We start from the raw sequence: 21511 nt of genomic DNA, 5'->3' as shown, positions 1-21511 counted from the left end.
TGCGGCGCTTCTTAACTCACCAATCTCAATACTACAAAATTACAGCTTTTAAAATAACCACGATCAAATTCGTTTGATTAAAAAGTATTTAAAGTATATTTCATATCTACAGATCTAGAGTAATTGTCAGTGGTAACATTAATCACAAATGTACATGTTTGCTTGTCTAGTATACAGTATGTATGGTATGAGGTTCTTCTGTCAGCTAATAATATGAATGTCAAAAATTCTGAACAGAGTAAGAATGTAGATAGAAAGCATGTTAAAAAAAAGTTTTATTATGGATTAAATGGACAAAATAAACACCTAATAAATTGTGCTGCTGGAGAAAAAAGAATCAACAATGTCTGTATACAATACAATTTTTTATAGTTTTCTTTTTCTACTGAACATTTTGTCACATTTAACCAAAGTATTGAGAAGAAAAACAAAAGAAACACAAAAGACACTATTCAAAATGATGACGTGTCTCCACTTGACCAGAAGGTGTCGCCTCGATCATGAGCATTGAGCTGTATTATCTATCTATTCTATTTATAGCAGAAGAATCCTTCACCAGGTCAGTTATTCCCAACAGTCTATTGCACCGACTGTGAATACAAAACACACACGTAGTTATAAAACGGTCACACTTCTTTTGCCCTTGCACAGGGCACTGCAGTCTTCCTCAGTCTCTCTTTGACTTGGATGAACTCTGGTTCTTCTTGTTTAACTTTCTGATCTTTTTCCAGCTGTGGAGAAAAGAGAAAACAACTTAGAAATGACACAAATCATATAAACTGTAGTGAATTACCTAAATACATTTATGGAATTAAGCTTAAGTACATTTAACTAAGTGCAGACATAAAGTACACAGTGTATGTGCTCACATTGTTTCCTTCTTATGCATGAATTTAATAGAATTCAGAGGTGAAGCCTTTACTCAGTATGTTGACTTTACACAATTACATTTATTTGACAGGCAGAGATTAGTATATTCTATATATTTTACAGATTTCATGAACTGTACTGTAAAAATACCCTCCATCTCTTCTGGCTGAAAGAATTACATTTACACATTTAAAAGAGCCTCGTTATTGTAACACCAAGACTGTAAAACACCCACTGTGTCTATTTCTTTTTTCTTATTTTCCTTTTGCAACTGAGTCCTTTGTTTAAACCTTTTGCAGGATCTTTTATTTATGACAAAATATTTAAACAAGGTCATATTGATATTTTTATTTAATGTCAGTGCATATATATATATATATATATTGAAATCATCAGTGATCACTGATTCACTGTTAGGCCATGTAGCTAGAAGCTAATGCTAAACAAAGGTAAACTGTCCAGCAGAGAAATAGATTTGTTGTGCTATTGGACCCCAGAGTGGACTAGACTGCCCTCAACTGGCTGGATGCAGAACAACTTAATATTCTGTTTCTTTATATTTCCATGTTTACAGAAAACATTATTGTTAGGTACACCTTGCTAGCACTGGGTTGGACCCTCTTTTGCCTTCTGAACTACCTTAGTCCATCATGGCACAGACTCAACAAGGTGCTGTAAACATTCCTCAGAGATTTTGCTTCATATTGACATGATAGCATCACACAGTGGCTGCAGATTTGTCACATCCATGATATGACTTTTTCCATTCCACCACATCCCAAAGGTGCTATATTGGACTGAGATATGGTGACTGTGGAGGTCATTTGAGTACAGTGAAGTCGATGTCAATGTTCAAGAAACCAGTTTGTGATGATTTGAGTTTTGTGATATGGTGTGTTATCCTGCTGGAATTAGGGCATCAGACGATGGGCACACTGTGGTCATAAAAGAATGATCATGGTCAGTAACAGCACTCAGATAGTCTGTGTTGCTTAAATGATGCTCAAAGTGTGCCGAGAAAATCGTCTGCACTCCATTACACCACCATCAGCGGGCTGAATCATTGATACAAGGCAGGATGGATCCCTGCTATCATGTTGTTTATGCCAAATCTGACCCTATGACCAAAATGTTGTAGTAGAAACCAAGATTTTCTCTTGAGTACATGGAAATTGTAGCCTCAGTTTCCTGTTCTTTGCTTGATAGGAGCGGCACCCACCATGGTCTTCTGCCACTGAAGCCCATCTGCTCCAAGGTTTGATGCATTCAGTTATGCTCTTCTCCATACCTTGGTTGTTTAAGTAACTGTTGCCCACTCTAAGCTCGAAGCAGTCCACCCATTCTCCCCTGACCTCTCTTTTTCATTCTCTGCAAACCTTAGAGTTATGCAAGAACATCTCAGCAGATTAGCAGTTTCTGAAATACTCAGACCACTCTGTCTGGCACCACCCACCACACCACATTCAACGTCACTTGAATCACCCTTCTTCCCTGTGCTGATGCACGCTTTGAATGTCATCAGGTTGTCTTGATATCTACATGCCTAAATGCACTGAGTAGCTGCAATGAGCAGGTGTACCTAACAAAGTAGCTGGTGAGTGTGATATACCTGTGTATGTGTGTGTGTACCTGTTTAGACATCTTTGTGAGGACCAAAAATTGGAGTGTTGCTATAGTTGTGGGGACCAACAGTAACGTGAGGACAAAAGTGGCTGTCCTCACAAGGTTGAAGCCATTTTTGAGACTCAAAATGTGGTTTTAGTGTCAGGGTTACAATTAGGTTATGGTTAGCTTTAGGCTAAGGGTTAGGTTTAGGCATTCATTTTTGATGGTTAGGGTTAGGGTAAGTGGCAGCTAGGGAAAGCATTATGTCAATGGGATGTCCCCACGAGGATAGCAAAGCAGACATGCTTGTGTGTGTGTGTGTGTGTGTATGTGTAACAAGAATATTCATGAGTAAATGTATAAAAGAACAAATGCTGTGTGTCCTGTGCTCACATTTTCAAGCCTCTGTTGTCTTTTCAGCAGCTCTTGATGTAGCTCTGATGTCTTCTTCTTTGCCTCCTCTTGATCCCTGCTCGCTTTCAATCTTTGTTCCCATTTCCTTTTTTCCAGAACTCGCTGGAGTTCAGTCTTTCCTTCTTGAGACACTCTCTTCCTTTCAGGCACACAGACACACTTAATGGTTTATGCAAGCAATGACACTGGAGTATGAGCATTTCTGACCTTTAATCTCTCTGCCCAACCTCTTGTGGGTCATCCGCAGTTCCTTATGCAGCTCCCGGTGGCTCTCCAGGGCAGTTATCGCACTAGTAGCTTTTAGGGGTCTGATTAGATTACTGCTCTCCTCCTCACTCTGCAGTTGGGATGGAAAAGCCTGAAGCTCTGAAAATCGGCCTTCAAGTTCGGTTTGATGAGTCTGCATCATGGAGGCTAAAGGGAACAAACAGTTTACATAAATATGTTTTCCTATCAACATGATTTCTGGGTGGAATTCTGCCTCAGATTTGTAAGATTCAGTTTTAGATACCAAACTCACTCTAAGGTTTGCCAGACACATTTACAACAAGCTTTAATGAGGTAAAAAGGTTTTACTGTTAAAACAACAAATTTATAATCTATATATTACAACAGTATTTCAACTAGACAGGATATACAACATCACTCTGATATTTCCTCACCATACATATGAAACTGTGTCTCATCTCTACCTGGAAAATGCTGAAGATCTCTCTGTCAACAGAAAAAGGTGGGGGTAAAAGGAAATAATACATCCTAGAGATACCAACATCCCCCAGACAAATATTGCTGTTTTATAGATACGTACATGCAAAAATAAAAGCAGCACAGGGAAAAGGAAACAAATAGAAATCTCCAAGTCGAGTCAACACTGCATCTTATTGGAAATAGCACAAACACAAAGCTGCATTATGATGCTGACAGACAAATGAAGTGTCAGCTCCTTACACATGTCCAGTGAAGCGAGAACCCTTACTGTTGAGGTGGAAGGCTGCCACCTCATTAATGACAGGATCAAACAAAACACAGTTAATTCCCACTGAGTTATTTGCCTGCTGGAATTTAAGCAGAATTAATAGCTGGGACAAGAATCATTATCCTCTGTGAATCAGTCTGGACAGCTGAATAAACAGTTCTTTCAGCTCTGGACTGTTTTTGTTGCTTACTGAAGTATTTCATAAATATGCAGGAAAAGCATGCATGGTAGCATAAAACCTTTTTTGTTTGAAAACTGTCTGCTACTTCGGAGCTTTCCAGCTTGCCATAGTGACATTTGAGCTACATTTAAACAGGCAAAAAAAAAGAAAAAAAAAAAAAAGAATTTGAATGCTCAATGTGATCAAATTCCAGCAACGATATCCAAATAAATAAAAATTCAACAAGATGACAGTAAATTGTCAGAATGAGAGGGAATCTAGATGAGGAATGAATACATTTTAATGACAAATTGCTGCTAGCCACTGTTTTTTTCGGGGAGGGGGGGCGGGGGTTGTTTTGGTAAAGCTCACACAGTGGATATTGTAGGGAGAAGAATTAATAGGACATGACAGGATAAACAGTCTCCAAGGGCAGCTTCTCAGAGTGTATTTTTCAGAGTGCATTTTTTTCAGTTGGATATAAAAACCAATATTTGTTTAAGCATTCACTGCCTTTGAGCAATGGGTAAAAAAAAACGAGAGATGTCAGTAAGAGAAAAATCTGCCACAGGAAAAATGGTACTGTAGGACAAAAGCTGTGAGCACTTCATGTCAAGCTCAGTAATAACACAATGATACCAAAGTACAGTGACGAGGTAATAACTAAGCAAAACAAAGTTATAACCAGGTAATAGCAAAGTATATATCGAGTATTACAGACTGAACTTTATTTTAAATCAATAAGGAAAACCAATTTAAGGATAGCAGTAAAGTTATACTTTGGTAAATATAAATACTTTGGAAACAGTAAGGTAACTTACGGTAAAATGGTTGTGTCACTTACAACATTTGGATTCTGAAAATACCCCTTACACACACAAACACACACACACATGCACGCATGCACACCTCCTCCTGATGCTCCCAAAGTACTTTAAATGAAAATTAGGATGATAACGACAAACTTACCTTCTTCCCATGAGTGACTCCCATGTCTTCAGAGTGAGTCCAGATTTGGTGCTTGCACAGATTCCGTCTGGGCTCACACTTTACGGGGTTTCAGCAATAATTTGAGGTTACCCTCTCTCTCTGCTCCAGCAGCCAAGAATGCCACAGAGGGAGGAAAGTGCCCTGTGTTTGGACCAGAGGGAAGCCTCTACCGAGAAAAGCTCCTGTTGAGCAGACTAAAGGTGTTCAGCAAAAAAAGCCAAAACATTTAACTCTATACCTACTCATTACATGCTGTATTTAAGTAGATTTGTATACATGCATTTTATTGGACTGTTTATTTTAAAGCACTGCCATAGGCCGGCTAAATGGATGAATGGATGGCTGGATGGATTTAGCTAAAAAGATTTAAGATTTTAAATTAACCGCACAAGGCTCGGGGAAAAGTCTATAAAATTACAAGAGAACAGAACTACTTCTTCTCTGTCCCATTAATCATTTTCTAATCTGTCACATTTAAACTTGTGACCCCCTTACAGGAGCCGTCGCTGTATGCTTTGAACCACTGGACCAAAGTAATTAGTCTAGTGGCAAAGCAGCTTTGTTGTAAAGGAACAAAAGTGTTTCAAGGCCATTAGTAAGAGATATGTGCACAGTACTCAGTAACTTGACTTCTACTATTTGAACATTTAATATACAGCCCACAATCACTAATCTAAAAAAAAGAAAAGACATCTTCTATACTTGGAGCTTTCATTAGGATAAAAATATCAAGGAATATCAACGGGGGAAGAAATACTAATCCTTGAAGGATTGGACTAGAAGGCCATTATAGTACAGTGAACTTACTGTCAAGGTCAAAAAACCATGACAGTGAGTTCTGAGCTTTGTGACATGGTGCGTTATTCTGCTGGAAGCAGCCATCAGAAGATGGAGACACCGCGGTCATAAAGGGATGGACACGGTCGACAATTCTTAGGTGGGCTGTGGTGTTTAAGGAGCCCAAAGTGTGACAACAAAATAAACACCATTACACCAGCAGCAGCAGCCTGAGCCACTGAAACAAGACAGGATGGACCCATGCTTTCATGTTATTTAGGTCAAATTCTCACACTCCCATCTGCAGGTTTCAGCAGAAATTGATACTCATGCATAGTATTACATAAGCAAACTGCAGCTTCAGTTTCCAGGTCTTAGTTGACAGCAGCTGGTGTGGTCTTCTTCTGCTGCTGCAGCCCATCTGTTTCGGGATTCAATGCACTGTGTATTTTTGTGCATATCTTGACTATAATGGATGGTTATTTGAGCTCCTATCACCTCAAAGCAGTTTGGCCATTCATAATTTTTCTTTTTTGGACCATTCTCTGGAAACCCTAGAGATAGTTGTGTGGGAAAATCCCAGTAGATCAGCAGTTTCTGAAATAGACAGACCAACAACCATGCCATCTTCAAAGTCACGTAATCATCTTTCCTCACCGATGATCCACAGGTGATCTCTACCATGTCTGCATGTGTAAATGCAATGCATTCCTGCGATGTGATTGGCTCATTAGAAATTTGTATTGACAAAGAGTTGAACAGGTGTACCAAATGAAGTGGTGGGTGAGTTTACACTGTAAACAGAAGTGGGATTAATAATGTAGGGAAAATATTAATATGTGCTTTTACTGAAATTATAGACAGGTATGTTTTTTGTGTCAGTGAATCTTGAAAGGCCTTTTAAAAAAAAAAATGCAGTCACTTTTTACAGTTCATGTTAATTAATGTTTATGTAAGTCAGTCAGTCAGTCGCTGAAGACTCTTGGGAAACAGCCGCCCACCTCCACCATCTCTGGCCATCCTCCATAAATGTTGTTTTTTTCATCATTAACAGCTTGCTGACAGATGAACAGAGGAGAAGAGAACGGTTGTTTTTATCATTTTTTCCCCTTCCAGGCAGCAGATTTTAAAATAGATGGTCTTTTCTGACACAAATAGAACAAATGAAACTGCACTTAACAGGTTCACTAACCTTCTCAAAGAGGCTTTTGATTTTTGTGCCTGCTCTTCCAGCAAACACCCAGCTGTCTCTGCGCTTTACAGACCTGATCAAAGTGCTTCCCATTTCACTGAATATCTCCCTCATTTCATTTGTCATTCTGCCACAAAGTAGTAGAGCGGGTCACATTTTGTGACATTAAATTTGTTTTAAATGTTGAATAACTTAGATATGGACTTACTTTTGTGTGACATCATCAAAGGAGGCCACCAAAACGATCATTCCACGTTTTATCTTCTTCAGGTGTGCAAGGATGTCTTTTGGGTCTTTTGTCAGAGTATAAAATTGAAAGAAAAGAAAAAAGTCAAAGCTCCCTTACAAGATTAAATCAAAAACTTGATTAGAAGATTTAAAGAAAGAAAAGCGCTTACCTCCTGTTTTCATGTTAAGACAGACAGATTTTTCTACAACTCCAGTTTCACCTATGATTAAAAAATTGCATATGATCAAAATAATTATAATAATAACAGACAGAGGAATATTATGCATGCAGTTCTGCACAAAATCTAGAGTCACCATGCATTTCTTCCTATTTTGCGAGGAAGAATGGAAATAGATGCAGTGATGTGTTGAGTTCTGTTAAAAAAAACAGATGGCCAGTCCATGACTGATAGTGTTTTTCTATCCAGGTATGCTTTTTATATATCGCCAGTGTGTTTGGGATCATTGTCACTGTGGGACACTTTTCAGACAGTGTTGCGTAGTAGATCACAATCCTTTTTTTCTGGGTTAATAACTCCACAAATCTTGACATGATCTCCCCAACACCATTGACCGAAACGCAGCTCCAAATCACAACAGAGCCTCCGCCGTGTTTTAAAAATGGCTGTTGGCATTCACTATTGTACCTCTCTCCTGACCTCCTCTGTACTTACTGACAATGATTTGAATCAAATATTTCAAATTTGGATTCATCTCCACAGCCACACATTCAGATCTTTCTGATGAAGGCGTAGATGCATCTATCAGGTCCCGTGTCAGATTTTTATCTCTTATAAAATCTCCTTCTTCCTTTCTCCTCCACTTGTCCAAAAACCCTTAAAGGACACGCTGCACACCATGCCAAGATATGCCACATTTTCTGCTAATAGTGTTTTGCTAATGACTTTGCTGAAGCAAAAATACAGGTTTTTTTGTGGGGGGTTTTTCATTATTGATTGATCTTTTGCAACAGGCTGCTAGTAACAAAGTCCCCAAAGTTATCATTTAAAATTATTTCCTCGCTAAGTTGTCTGTTATGTTAGGTGCCTTTTTTTATGCTTGAATGAGTCATAGGTCGGTGCTTAACAAACAAACACTCCTCTGAAAATGCTCAGGTACAAAGTCTAGACTGTTGATAAATGATAAACTTTGAAAAATCTTCAGAAATCCTGGAAAGCTATTGCTCAAGAGTTTAAAGAATGTTTGATTCGCTGGAAGATATAAAGAAATAAGAGAATGTGCAAGACTTTTGCACGGCACATAAAAACACTAAGACTCCAGACCAGCTATTTCCAAGTTAGAGAATTATGGTATTATTATTAATATTATTATTAAGCTACTATTATTGGTTATTACGAATATTAATCTTTAAAAGACTATTTTACCAGTTCATTTTTTCAATGTTTATGCATGTTTATGAGAAGCCTGAGTATTATACTCACCATTTATCACTGCAATGTTTAGCCCTGGTCCCACGTTATTCATTGCATGACTCATTATGCTGTTGAAGCACTGACAGGGTTCAGTTTCACTGCAGAATCTTGTTTGTTTGTTTTTTAAGTACTCTGCTAATTCAGGTGTTACCAAATTAATACATACATTTTGCCATCAAAACAGACCGTTGGCCCGACAATATCAGCGGCGCCGCTCCTGATACGTAAAGTAATATGGTTGGGTGGACACACTCTAGAGAGGCTGCACTTTGGCACAGACGTAGTTGGAGCTAAAAAGGCACAGAAAAGATTTTACTGCAGGAATACTGTGATTTTACCATATTTAAACTCAGATAATGACATGTTAAAATGCTAAAAAGACATTGTTTGAGATTCGCTTTGACTTGATCTGCATTATAAAACCCTAAGTTGAAAGAAATGAGACAGTATGGTGGAGACAGCAGGCATAAACTGTCACTAAAAAGCTGTAGCTCCGGATTTAATAAGCAAAACATCTCACCAAGAGTATTCCTTTCTCTCTCCTGTGCTACGGATGAATTGATGGATATTCCCCATGTGATTAGGAGGACAATAATTACAGCAGCAAGGGGCAAAACAGCTGTCAACAGTAAAAAGATAGTAGATCAAATCTGCAGTCACACACAACTAAAAGCAGCTGTTGCGAAATGAAGGAAAAGCTTACCTCGATATTTCATATCTGCAACAGATCAGAGAGCTTTTTTTCAGTCCTGAGGGGAAGAGCTGAGACCTTTCAAACTCACCCGAAGAACTGAGGAAAAAAAAGACATACTAGCAGAGCTTTGGTGTCATCTCGTCCGTGAAAACGCATCCTGATAATTCCTATAACCCATCACTTGTGGGAAAAACCCTTCTTTCTGTGATACATGTATATAGCTACTGAAAACTAGATGATTAAGTTTCTCCTTTTCACAATGTCAAACAAAGGAAGGTGTCCACAAGTAACAGATACTATTTGTAGTCAACAACAAGGCTTGCAAACAGCCGATTGTGTGTTGCAGGTGTATAAACAAGCCTCTGAAACCTAGAGAGAGAAAAGACACTGAGGAGGGCCCAAAAGCCTCATATTTCAAATGGGATGAGTAAGAGAAAAGGGGATTTAAAGAATCATTGTACCAGCTGTCAGAGTTTTCCATTTGTATGTAAATTTGGGTAAAAACCCATATGATGTGTGGAAGGATCTGCATAAAGCAGCTCATACACAGAAAAAAACATGCTAGAAACTAGAAAAGAAAAAAAATCAAAAGCTTTTACTCAGAACTAAAAAATAACTATGGGAAAGGGCAAAGACAGCGTTGCTGAAAAGAAACATTGCAGAATCAAATGGGAAAGTAACTCACAAAACCTGGAAAGCTGACCACCGCGGAGAGTGAGAAGTCAATTATCTAGAATAAAAACCACAACGATAGGGCAATAGAGCTGGTGTTTTTTAAGGCATTTAAGACAAACGCGTTGTTGGCACAAGAATAAGCCATTAGTCACATTTAGATGGTGAAAGACGTGGTAATCCCCAAAGAGGAGGTCAAGCCTGTCTGTCACAAAGCATCTGCCCCGCTGATCCTTCAGCAGTAGCTGAGCTCGAGCCTTTCCTGCCTGGAGAGCTCGTAAACAAAAACAGCATCTCCTTGTATCATATTCTGGCAAATCGAGCGCACAGATGAACACAATGATCATTTTCTCTAACAGACTGATTTCGCTCTGCTGCCACGTGGACGGATACAGATCTTTACAACCTCGTCCAATAACAACAACCGGCACATCTATCATGGAGATAATACTATAGTCTCATTTTATGGGCTTTATTTCAAACTGCACTGTTTGCTACACTTTTATCTCGCCGTTTATTTCCTATTACACGTAGTGATCTGTTTTTATTTTTTGTTTAATTTTATTGAGCTCTTACACTCATCGAGCCATTTTATTTTATTGCCTTATTTAGTTTTTTTCTAGTCACTGAGCTACTCAATTTTGTTTTATTTTGTTGAGCTCTTTTCTGCTTGAGCTGTTTCCCCCTCATCAAGCTATTTTACCAATATTGCAAAGGTGTTGTTTTCCTCCAGGACAGCATCAGATCTTCCTGGCATAGATTCCTCAAAACAGTATGAAGGGATGTACTCTTTTCTTCTAAATTTGTGTTTCGTTTTCTTCTTATGGCGACAGTGTCAAGCACTTCTACAGATTCAGCAAAACAACCAAACAGACTTGTTCAGCTGAAAACATTACCAATTAATTTTTCCATATTTGTAGCCAAATGAAGTTTAACAGATTTATTACTTAACTTTACATGATTTTACCACAGAATCATCAACTAAACTCCAATAAATGGATTTTGGCTCCCTTCTACAAAGCATGGCCTTCAGATTAAAATCGTCTTGCCTTAACACCCTTTAATAAGACAGAAGTATCACACAAGGAGCCTGGGATGTTGAAGAGTGCGGTTTTATTTCTGCTTTGTTTGAACTCATCAACTGAATTCCTATCAGAACTTTTAAGATTGTTTAAAACCTTGAAAGGCTGAAGAATTACAAACAAAGCACAAAACTATTTAATATCAAGGATTTCACATTATGTTCACACCAACTTCAGGTGACGATGGTGTATTACCAAAGGTGACCAGCAGGTGGTATTTGTGTACTGCCGTTTACTGATCAGCAGTAACACAAAGCACACAGTGAGGGAATCGGTTTCCTTTTGTATGATTACCGACATTCTGCAGACAGCAATCAAATGAACGCCGGCAATATTTTTCAACATTTGACTCCATAGCTCCTGGATTTTTTATTCCATAGCTACATTTAATAAAACATTCCCTTTATATAAGGACACAAATCATCAAGGTAACAAACTGGGGAAAAAATAAGTACATACAAAGCACACTTAACCAGTCCACGTGATTAATATGTTTAATAACCAGCAGATTTAGATCCCAGATGTGCACAAAATAAATAAAAAGATACAGTAGGTTTTATAAATACTGATCCACATCAACATCAGTAACTACACAGCAAAAGATGATTGGAAAACACAAGAATCGGGTCTCGGTGTCTGATTTGGTGATCACACGAATAACTTAAAATGAACCATTCGTTAGTTTGAGCTGTGACACTGACGTTCACGTCAGAATGTTCACTTGCAGCTCCCAACCAGGTAAGTGGCTTTTTTTCTATCTCTGACAAGTATGGCTGTCAGAAAGATCAGGGTACATCATTCAGCCCAGCGCTACATTAAAGACCCAGTGGACTAAACTGCAAATTGCCTTTAAGTGGAACGATGAAACAGGAAATCCTTTCAAAGGGAAACTGCCCAACTGGCAGACAGCTGAAGTCCTATTTTGACTACCTTTAGCTGCACATCATTTGGGGTGTGCGAAACATCAAATCTCCATGTGCGACTTTGTAACAACCGCTTAATTCATAGCATTACACATTCACATGTTCTGTGGCAGACTTTTTCAGACAAACATTGAGCGAATGTGAGTGTGTCTGCCCTTTCAATGCCCCACTGACATTTATTGCACTGCCAGTAAATAATACAGGAAATAATGTTCCACTTTAGATTTTATATTTAAGGTAAGGGTCGTCATTTAAAGTTAAATCGTGGAAATAATGGAGTAAATAGTGGAGTGTTGACTCTCCATATGATCAGCAGCATTAGCATCCAAATCACACACCCACAAGTCTTATCAAACGCAGAGGTCTCAGAGCTCAATTCATCCAAAAAACAACAACAAAATAAATGCAGCTGAAAGATGTGCAGATAGCTCAGTAGTTATCAGGCTTTCCAAAATAAAAGAATAATTTAAAAAGGCTGCATGAATTGCTGCTTTAATACACTGACCGTATCGCCGAATAACACATTCAATTTTGTTGACAATTCATTACGACTCTTATCTACCACAGCTAATACTGAATGTTTTGTTGGTTGTTTTATTGTAGCATATTTTAGCAGAATATTGATTGTGAGAAATAAGGATTAAATGAGTTTTATGCTGGGAAAAAAAGAACACCTTTTTTAAGCCCTGAGCTGTGCCTGCGGGAACAACCTCCACCCATCAGAGGGTTGGGTAGTAGCCAAAGACATCAAATGTCATGTGTTATGTGTAAAAAAGGGAAAAAAAGAAAAGAAAATGTCAGTGATGATTCAAATGAAGGTCATTATTTCACATCTAAGAGTATGAAGCTGCACAAATAGAAATCACATTTAATCTCAGAATTACAGTTTAAGATATAATTGCAAATATTGAATACTATTTCCTCACTTATTTTATCTGTAATTGTATATTTTTGGTTTTCACATTCGTGGCTCGCTTTTTATCCCCGCTACGAAAACAATCCTCCATTTCATTCGTACACCACACAGTTTATAGAATAAACTCCATTTCAGTCAGTCCAGCAGCTTCCCAGTTGGAGATTTATTCCAAAAGATCCTGTAAGGGGAGAGAAAAGGAAGTTGAAATTGACTTGTGATGTGATTAGGAAGGATACAGTGGTGCTGGCTTGTACTGGAAGAGAGATGACAGCGAAAGCTACAATCAGAGAAGCCACGATGCACTGACCTCGTCTGAATCCTCTCCCACTGTGCGCGACCTCCTGTCGCCATCCTCCTCTGCCGCTGCTGAATGCCCCTCCTCCATCTGTCTCAGCACTGAGTATCTGTAAGTTGCCTCACTGATAAGAAAGTTATGCGGCAAACCAGGGTGAGTTGTTTTTACTGCAATCTAAGTGTTTAAAATAAACACGTTAAGGCTCATTAATAAATTTTCATTACTTGACTGGGAAGCAGTATTTTCGGATGATCAATACAGCAGCAGCTACCGCCGCCGCAGACACCAAGATCACTGATGCAATAATCCCGGGGTGAAGCCTTAACCCGGCCTAAAAAGACAAATGAATCCAATAAGATCTAACAGTGGGGTAGTTAAAGAGCCCATAAACCTAACAGCTCAGTTCATGAAGTGTGGCAAAGATAAAAAGGAAATACAGCAGGAGATATGACAGCTGAACAGCGGTGCATTATAAATCATAGTGGTGGGGTACATCCCAAAAGCTCAGCAGCAGGGCTGCAAGTCTCTGGCCAAGAGGAGAAACTGATGCAATCCGGATGACATGTTCGTCACATCATACTGCAGATCACTATAATATCTTTAAGTCGGGCCTGTCCATTAGATGATTTGGAACAAAGTATGACAAAATTAATCTTTGTAGCAATAATTCAGATGGAGCGTGACCAAAATGTGACAATGAACATGAACAATTTCATTTGGCGGTGCCAAATATCACAATCAACCAAACAGAGATGGGTGGGGTTTGATGGTTATGAAACATCATTATAAATCCTTACTTTGTTTTGGGTTGGTCAAGCTGTATATTATTTGAAAACACATGCCAAAAATATCACAGCTCATTTTTTCTCTTTAGTTTACTACTGGCAGCAATTCAGTGCATTTAGACATGGACACGTGGTAAAGGTACTGAAGTGCAAACTAAGCATTAGAACAGAGAAGATGATTTAAGCGACTTTGAACGTGGCGTGGTTGTTGGTGCCAGATGGGCCGGTCTGAGTATTTCACAAACTGCTCACCTACTGGGATTTTCCTACACAACCATCTCTAGAGTTTACAGAAAATGGTCTGAAAAAGAGAACATATCCAGTGAGTGGCAGTTCTCTTGGAGAAAATGTCTTGTTGATGCCAGAGGTCAGAGGAGAATGGCCAGACTGCTTCGAGCAGTAACTCAAATAACCACTTGTTACGTTATGCAGAAGAGCCAGGTACCACTCCTGTCAGCTAAGAACAGGAAACTGAAGCTACAATTTTCACAGGTTCACCAAAAATGAACAATAGGAGATCTGAAAAATAATGCCTGCTCTGATGAGTCTTGATTTCTGCTGCAACATTCAGATCAGTATTTGATGTAAACAACATGAAAGCACGGCTCCATCCCACCTTGCATCAACGGTTCAGGCCGGTGGCGATGCTGTTGTAATGATGTGGGGGATACTTTCTCGCCACAGTTGTTGCCGACCATGTCCCTTCCTTTATGACTAAAGTGTAACAATGTTCTTATGGCTGCTTCCAGCAGGATAATGCAACATGTCACAAAGCTCAAATTATCTCAAATTCATGACAGTGACCAGATCACAATCCAACAAGCATCTTTGGGATGTGGTAGAATAGGATGAATCATAGATGTGCAGCAACTCTGTGATGATATCTTTTCAATATGGACTACAATCTCTGAGGAATGGTTCCAGCTCTTTGTTGAATCTATGCAACAAAGAATTAAAGCAGTGGTGAAGGCAAAAATGGGGTTCAAGTCAGTACTGGCAATGTCTACATAATAAAACGTAAGTGTAGATATGCAGTAATACACACACACTGGAACAGGAACCCTAACCCATCTGTATGGTTCCAGATAAATTTGAAAAACAGCAACGTGTGCAACACAAAGATGACGAGGTGCACAGTAACACTGAGTGAATTCAGAGGGGTATAAATATGCTTTAGGAAATGGAGTACTGTTCCTCTAAAATGCATCAGTCTCAGTCATATATCAGCTTGTGCTTTTAGACTTCCAAGAAGTGCTTCAGGCTATTTCACTACAAGTCAACAAGCTGAGACCAGAGATACGAAAACGTAATCTCCATCTAAATTAAAGTAAGTCCACTGCACTATAGGTATAAATGGTTACATCGCCATAAATTAAGGACCGTGTTTGTAAACTAATTTAACTTTTACCTCGAGTTTATCGGATCTCATTACTCATGCGGCCTTACATACCTGTTGTTCAGACATCCTTGTTACCTTTAAAGTCCGGCTAACTTATTTTCATTATGCAGCCTCGAACTGTGGACATTATAGCCTGCAAGGATCCAAACTGAAGCGATTTAAACGATTTTTTTTGGTCCGAGTATAGTCGTAAGATCTACAGCTGTTTACTTCCTGCTTCTGCTTTTTTCACCTGTTTCCCCGCCCCCGTTAAAGCACACCATGTGACATAAAGTTATGTGTCACATGACCTTCCAATGGCCTATTTAAAACTTATTTTCAGACCTGTCGTTTTTGATGCAAACGATCCACTCTTAAAGTGTGATAGTACTTACAAATGGTGACGTATGTGTCTGATTACTTTAGAGAGGAAGTCAGTTTTAACTAATGATCCTTTGGCATGTTTTTTTATTGGGTCCTGTACTATATAAAGCACTGAGATCATGCTTGAAATGCGAGACAGTTCCTTATGTAACATTCAGTGCCTTTTCGAGGCTGTCACACAGTTCCTAGGACCAGTTTTGTGAGTCATAAGCGCATTAAAATTCAGAAATGTTGATTTTTCTCTGTCCAAGGTCTTGTTTTGGCAGCTTGTAACTGTTAATTGGAAACAATGCATTGTGAAATTGAACATTTGTCACTCTGCTATTGTTTCCTGAATTTCTACAAATAATAAAGCATTTCCCAGGATGTGATTTTCCTTTCTTTTATGCCATTTTTTTTCTTCATGGTTAGGCAACAGTTTATATCAGGCTGAAAATAATGATTCAAGCTGGTATCAGGCGCTCATCAGGTGTGATGAGTGATTTGGCGAGACTGACGAAAAGACTTGCCAGCCTCATGAGCAACCCGCCTGTTGTACTCCCAGTTACAGTTGCAGGCCATGATAATTTTGAAGATTTTTACATGCATTGAGTATATTAAAAAACAATCATCTTCCTTTATCCTTGTCCCAATTCTGTCAAATTACTCATTTTAAATCCAGATAAACACAAGAAATTCAAACCACTGCTATTTCAAATTTAATTTAATTCACATTACACATACGCATAGCATGGTTTTATGATTTTGTGACACCATAAATTATCTGTATTGTAACATGTAAAACTGAAATATCACAGATTCAGTATGTTCTTTCAGAAAGCCTGATAAGAGTTTGCCAGCCAAGCTTCATGAACAGACTCTTTTTAGCATCACATGTGCGAATGAATAAGCAAGAACTTTCAAAAAGCAATATTACATTCCCAGGCTCTTACAGACTTACATGACACTACATATGGTGACACAAAGCTCCTGTTAGCTTCCACAAATGAACGGATAGACAGAAAGTGATTTTTTCCTGAATTGGGAATTCAGTACCGATCAATAAGCTCAGCTGATAAATCCTGAAGCCATTCATCCACTTTCTATTTGATTTATTATTTTTGGCTCTAATTGACTTCAAGTCATGCCAGTTCATAGTACTTTCCTGTCTTTGGATCAAAATAGCAGTTCAGGCAAGGATCATAGAGCAGATTCAAATACTCATCCTCGTTCTCCTCTTCATTCACTGACTCATCTCCTCCTGCAATAAAGCCAGAGAACCATTCAGCGGCACTGGGTGTAGCTGTTCAAAAAGTACGTAAGTAACAGTACACAGCAATCCATAATGGAATTTGCACAAATAAAATGTATAAGTGTAAGACATCATGTTTTTAATGCACAGCGGAATAGCCATAGCAGATATGAATAAGAGCCTACTCTGTCAGCTGTTACTGGAATAAAATGAGAAGTCTGGATGGTGGGGTGACCTTCAGACTCAGGTGGATTTAAAAGTTTTCTGCCGCTGCCATTTTTTTCTTCATCAATCAAGACCCAAGACACCCAGGCCCAGTACCACATTATGAAGCTGTAAAGAGATTCCCTGTAATCCCCACGACTTTAAAGCATGAGAATTTAGCTGTTAAATTGACGGGCAGTTAAACACTAAAAAGGTTATGGAATGCTCCGGGACGAACATTTTATCTTATCAGAACTCGGGCAACAATAATGAAAACTAATTATAAGACACATTGTGTAAGAGCTTTAAAAATGATGTTGTAAACTGGAAAGGTTTCATCAATTAACCTTGTCCATGTGTCTAGGGGGTACAGACCTGTAATGAGCCTGTCTCTTGTGACCTTTGGCATAATGTGGAGGACACAGACCTTCGCTCTTATTTTTTTTTATTCTTAATTAGATACAGTTTCACCTGCTTTCCCACCATGTTGTGTGTAGTCTTTGGTGGATTTCTGTACCCTAACATTTCTGCAAGCTCTGACATCAGTGAATGTTTCCATTAGCTGTATCCATTTGTGCCATTAGTGTTAATGCTACAGCACTGGATTGTTTTCTGTCTTCCTGACTTTCACATACAAAAAGGCAGTCTGCAGGCAAAGGGACTAATATGAAGGTTTCTGTACCTCTGACTAGACTTCCCCCATTGTTCCATGTGTTGCCTGACCTTCTCTGCTGGCTGGGAGGCATAATAGGAGGGCTGAGCACGTCCATCCATTCCCTAGGGAAAAGACCATAAAAGCAGACAGACATGACAACACATACCATTACACTTACCAACCTACTCTATGACATTTTAACAATGAAGTCCCATCATCGTGGGTTCTGAGAAGCCCATCTAAGCTCCCATTGTCCTTGAGCCACTTCTCCTGCAGCTCCACAGTTTTACTTGAAGGATCACTTATTAGATTTTGACTCAAGCTGTGACTTCCAAGTGTCCACATTCGGGCACGGAGTAGGGGTCTTAACCTTGCCTGTTTCAGAGAGAGCATGACTTCATTTCTCTCTAAATGAGTTTATCCTCCCTGTCTGCGATGTACTCAGGCTACAACTATACATCAGTCATTTTCCACTAAATGAAAACACTGTTCTGTTTTAGTATGGCGTAACAGATTACAGCCAGAGGAGAAAATATCACAAGATGAATTCTTTTACTTGGAGGCAATGCAACATTCATTTGTTAAACAGCATCCATAATCATTTTTGGCTATACATCAGTTGTGCAATTATGCATTAACATCTTCTGCCTTTGGACAAAACCTCTCATGAGAGCACATCATAGCATATTTAATGAGGAATTACAGTATAATCGTCTTATGCACAACATTCTCTGCTAAGCCCGCCTCACCATCATCAAGTGCAGCGATTGATAATGTCACTCTTTCTCAAAACAAAGTATTTTACCTAAACTAGAAAACCATTCATGCTATCTCTACAGTGTGATCCTTTACACCATGGTGTACTTAATACTACTACTTTTCATTTTCACTGGCTCTACTCTTGTGTCCATGTTTTTAATGGGAAATCTTTATTGGGAAATATTAAAATACAGAAATTACTTATGAGCAGTCCTCTTTAGTGATGCGGTCTTTTGATAATAGCTAGTAAAAAAAAAAAAAAAACTCTTATGATCAAGAGTAAATGATATGATACATTAAACCTAAAGAAAGAAGGTTTCCTTTTTTATCTGATCTTCCCATACATTTAAGTGTACATTCATTTCATTTTCTTTATGTCTTTAAGTGATAAAGTGCATTATCTCTGTTGAGGCTCTGATTTTTCTTTCTAACAAAAGCATTCGCCTCTTCTTTCCAACACCCATTTGACTGCGTGATAGGCAGGAACATTGTACAAAAGTTAATGGAAGCAATTTTCAAGGACAAAAGCCTCTGCTACTGAACTGTAAATTGAACTTCAAATTGTTAAGTGGGACTTGGCAAGAGTGATTAAACTCTTAGATTTTCAAGTCATTATAATCCAAATATAGACCAGAGATAAAGGGAATAAATTGGTTTTATTCAATTAGAGAAAGCACACTGCTTTTGCACAGTGGTTGAGTGTACTGAAAATGAGCTTTCTAAATATCTCGAAAAGAAACAGTATCAAGAAACTCTGTTTGTCTGACACGCTGGTAACAGAAGTTCACAATAGTATTTAATGTACAACTGTATTTCTAGTCAAAGTCTCACTGACAGCCTTATTTGCTGTTTCAACTTTAGCATTTTAGCCAAAGGCAGACACAATTATTACGTGCAAAGAAGCATGTTAAAATGCCAGAAAAGCCCTGGCAACATTAAGCACAGCAATCGGGGCATTTTAGCTGTCAGGGAAGCTGTTGCTCTCAACAGCAAGAAAGCCTTGCAGTGGTGCCAGGACGCTCAAAAAACACCATGATAGAATACCCTGTAAGGGTGTCTCAGGATGCAATGCCTAAAAGAAATGAAAGAAAACAACGACAAATCCTGTGCAGCTGCTATTCAGTATGTAAATCGAGGCTTACTTCGAAGTCTCATTTCAGGACTACAGCTGTGGAAGCTGCAGAGCTCCATCAGTGTGTTTGTGAACAGTAATATTAACTTCAGTGGTTATTCAATCAAACAGCATCACTTAACTAGATATTCGCCAGTCGACTGGATGGATAAATTTGAAATCTTTAAATCTGCATGATACAGTAATGCAAATACAAATATTTCAGCTCAAGGAAGTCTACACGTGTCCACACCATGCTACCTTGGTTTTCATCAACAAATCAAATGTGTTTGAGAGATGGAGGTTGCGTAATTTCAGTAGTGAAACCGTGATGCAATTCCTTTGTCTTCTTTTGTAACCTACAACATGGTTGTGTAACAGACCACATGGTTGTCTATATTCACAAAGAGATGGAGGTGTGCAGGGACGCGGCTCTATATCTGCCAGCTGTGGGGCTACAGGATTTCTCCAGAACCTTCCAAGGTGAACTGGATCTATTCATACCCTGCCGCAGTTAGGTTCTTAGACGCATAAAAAACACCTGAAAGCGAGTTTGAAATAATGGTATTCAGTGTTGTGAAGTGGGCAGTAATATCCTCCCAGTGTTAATCTGTTAAATTGAAAGTATTTGAGCTGTATTTCTGAGACTCTTTCACCTTGTGCTCTAAATCAACACACTGAATCTGTTCCAAGAGGTGTTTGACTCAAGCCTTAATTCTGAGCTATTTTCCCCTTCAAGGAACATTAGAAGAAAACACACACACACACACTTACACACACAAAAATGATGGTTATAGAAAACATTTTACTTCATCTTGCCTTGACAATGACAAATCCTATTTAACTTTCGAGTACGAGGGGGGAGAAAATCTAGTCATTCTCTTTTCACTGCTACATAATGACAATCTGTAATTTTCAACACATGTCAAAGGACGTTTTCAGAAGTCTGTGAAACCTTGCAAAATTTCTTTAGCTTTACTTGATAAACCTCTGGTGGTTATTTACTTTTTGGGGGAGGGGTACTTTTCTCCAACTTGTAAAATATCTTTTCTGTTATTCTGTTTCACACTGCATAAGCCTTAAGTTGATACTGGATATAACACTTTATTTCTTTCGCCCTCAGCAATACAAAGCCATTCATCAATATTCTTTCTTTTTGAAGTTAGAATTTTATTTGGTTTTAAGCTGTAGGTAGGCAAAGCAAGGTGGAACGTGTCTTATGGCTGTTTTGCATTATGAATTACTGAACTGAAGCTCCTGCTGTGCAGAAAATCTAACACATGCATTTTGAATTCAGGCGAATCTGAAACCTGATGTCTACTGTATAGCAAACAAACAAATGCTTTAACAACTTCTGACAAGTCTGACAAGCACAATGACACATCTTCGGACTGCTTTCTTTTACCTTTGCTCTGGGCAGCTAATCAGAGGCACCACTATCGGAAGGAAATGAACACGATCAAACTCTGAAAGCCCCACAGATGTATATCTTGTATATGAAATAATAACTTGAAGCCTCTATTTGGAGGGTGGGGATGGAACAGTACTATTCTCGTCTATTAGCTTCTCTATTACTATTACCCTTATCAAAATGCAAATTTGTTTTTGTGTTAAGAGAATAAAAGAACTGTACCTACCACACCTCCAGGTTATTTGCACTCATGTGAGTAAGGTTAGCCCCATTCAGAAAATCTACCTGACAGCTGACATTTAGCAACAAATATTGCACTGACTGGTAACCATCCAATCTAGATGATGGAGCCAATTATAAATAGAG

At 38.6% G+C, this 21511-nt stretch overlaps 4 protein-coding genes across 5 annotated transcripts in view; all 4 read right to left on the bottom strand.

Moving 5' to 3' along the window:
• Positions 1-264: 264 nt before the first annotated feature.
• Positions 265-5160, bottom strand: LOC134627596 (protein FAM107B). Of its 2 annotated transcripts, XM_063473830.1 has the most exons (5): positions 4995-5158; positions 3552-3603; positions 3117-3303; positions 2869-3028; positions 267-731 (listed from the first exon to the last, which is right to left on the bottom strand). In XM_063473830.1, the coding sequence occupies exons 1-5, from the start codon at positions 5016-5018 to the stop codon at positions 627-629; spliced, it is 528 nt and encodes a 175-aa protein (XP_063329900.1). In that variant the 5' UTR covers positions 5019-5158; the 3' UTR covers positions 267-626. The 2 variants fall into 2 exon arrangements, with proteins under 2 accessions (XP_063329901.1, XP_063329900.1); XM_063473831.1 differs by lacking the exon at positions 3552-3603 and having other exon boundaries at positions 265-731; positions 3117-3289; positions 4995-5160.
• A 1597-nt stretch (positions 5161-6757) lies between these two features.
• si:dkeyp-67f1.2 (uncharacterized protein LOC556106 homolog) lies at positions 6758-9361 on the bottom strand. Its single transcript, XM_063474447.1, has 8 exons — positions 9349-9361; positions 9166-9264; positions 8812-8935; positions 8655-8713; positions 7383-7433; positions 7193-7277; positions 6985-7111; positions 6758-6850 (listed from the first exon to the last, which is right to left on the bottom strand). Exons 1-8 carry the CDS (start codon positions 9359-9361, stop codon positions 6758-6760), a joined length of 651 nt encoding a protein of 216 aa, XP_063330517.1.
• A 2240-nt stretch (positions 9362-11601) lies between these two features.
• On the bottom strand, positions 11602-15637 carry LOC134627035 (sortilin-like). Its single transcript, XM_063472950.1, has 4 exons — positions 15463-15637; positions 13452-13558; positions 13240-13351; positions 11602-13110 (listed from the first exon to the last, which is right to left on the bottom strand). Exons 1-4 carry the CDS (start codon positions 15475-15477, stop codon positions 13096-13098), a joined length of 249 nt encoding a protein of 82 aa, XP_063329020.1. The 5' UTR covers positions 15478-15637; the 3' UTR covers positions 11602-13095.
• A 1258-nt stretch (positions 15638-16895) lies between these two features.
• The window catches only part of cfap20dc (CFAP20 domain containing), a 30391-nt gene continuing 25775 nt past the window's right edge, over positions 16896-21511 (bottom strand). The window contains 2 exon segments of the mRNA XM_063474441.1: positions 16896-17014; positions 17892-17986. Of these exon segments, the coding sequence (XP_063330511.1) occupies positions 16896-17014; positions 17892-17986 (214 nt within the window).

This window comes from Pelmatolapia mariae, linkage group LG5, assembly GCF_036321145.2.
Source record: "Pelmatolapia mariae isolate MD_Pm_ZW linkage group LG5, Pm_UMD_F_2, whole genome shotgun sequence".
NCBI classification, from domain to species: domain Eukaryota; kingdom Metazoa; phylum Chordata; class Actinopteri; order Cichliformes; family Cichlidae; genus Pelmatolapia; species Pelmatolapia mariae.
The sequence above is the reverse complement of the archived record's forward strand: the minus strand, read 5'-3'. Positions and strand labels throughout refer to the sequence as shown.

What these genes read in the sequence shown, in the direction of transcription:
- LOC134627596 (XM_063473830.1), bottom strand. Translation starts at nt 5,018, where the DNA reads ATGGGAGTCACTCATGGGAAGAAG. An exon ending in CTGCGGATGACCCACAAGAG is followed by an intron (nt 3,029 to 3,116) that starts GTTGGGCAGAGA and finishes TGTGCCTGAAAG; the next exon opens with GAAGAGAGTGTCTCAAGAAG. An exon ending in GACAACAGAGGCTTGAAAAT is followed by an intron (nt 732 to 2,868) that starts GTGAGCACAGGA and finishes TTTTCTCCACAG; the next exon opens with CTGGAAAAAGATCAGAAAGT.
- si:dkeyp-67f1.2 (XM_063474447.1), bottom strand. An exon ending in GAGAGAAAGGAATACTCTTG is followed by an intron (nt 8,936 to 9,165) that starts GTGAGATGTTTT and finishes GTGCCTTTTTAG; the next exon opens with CTCCAACTACGTCTGTGCCA. An exon ending in GTCTGTTTTGATGGCAAAAT is followed by an intron (nt 8,714 to 8,811) that starts GTATGTATTAAT and finishes GTGCTTCAACAG; the next exon opens with CATAATGAGTCATGCAATGA.
- LOC134627035 (XM_063472950.1), bottom strand. An exon ending in AAATACTGCTTCCCAGTCAA is followed by an intron (nt 13,352 to 13,451) that starts GTAATGAAAATT and finishes CTTTCTTATCAG; the next exon opens with TGAGGCAACTTACAGATACT.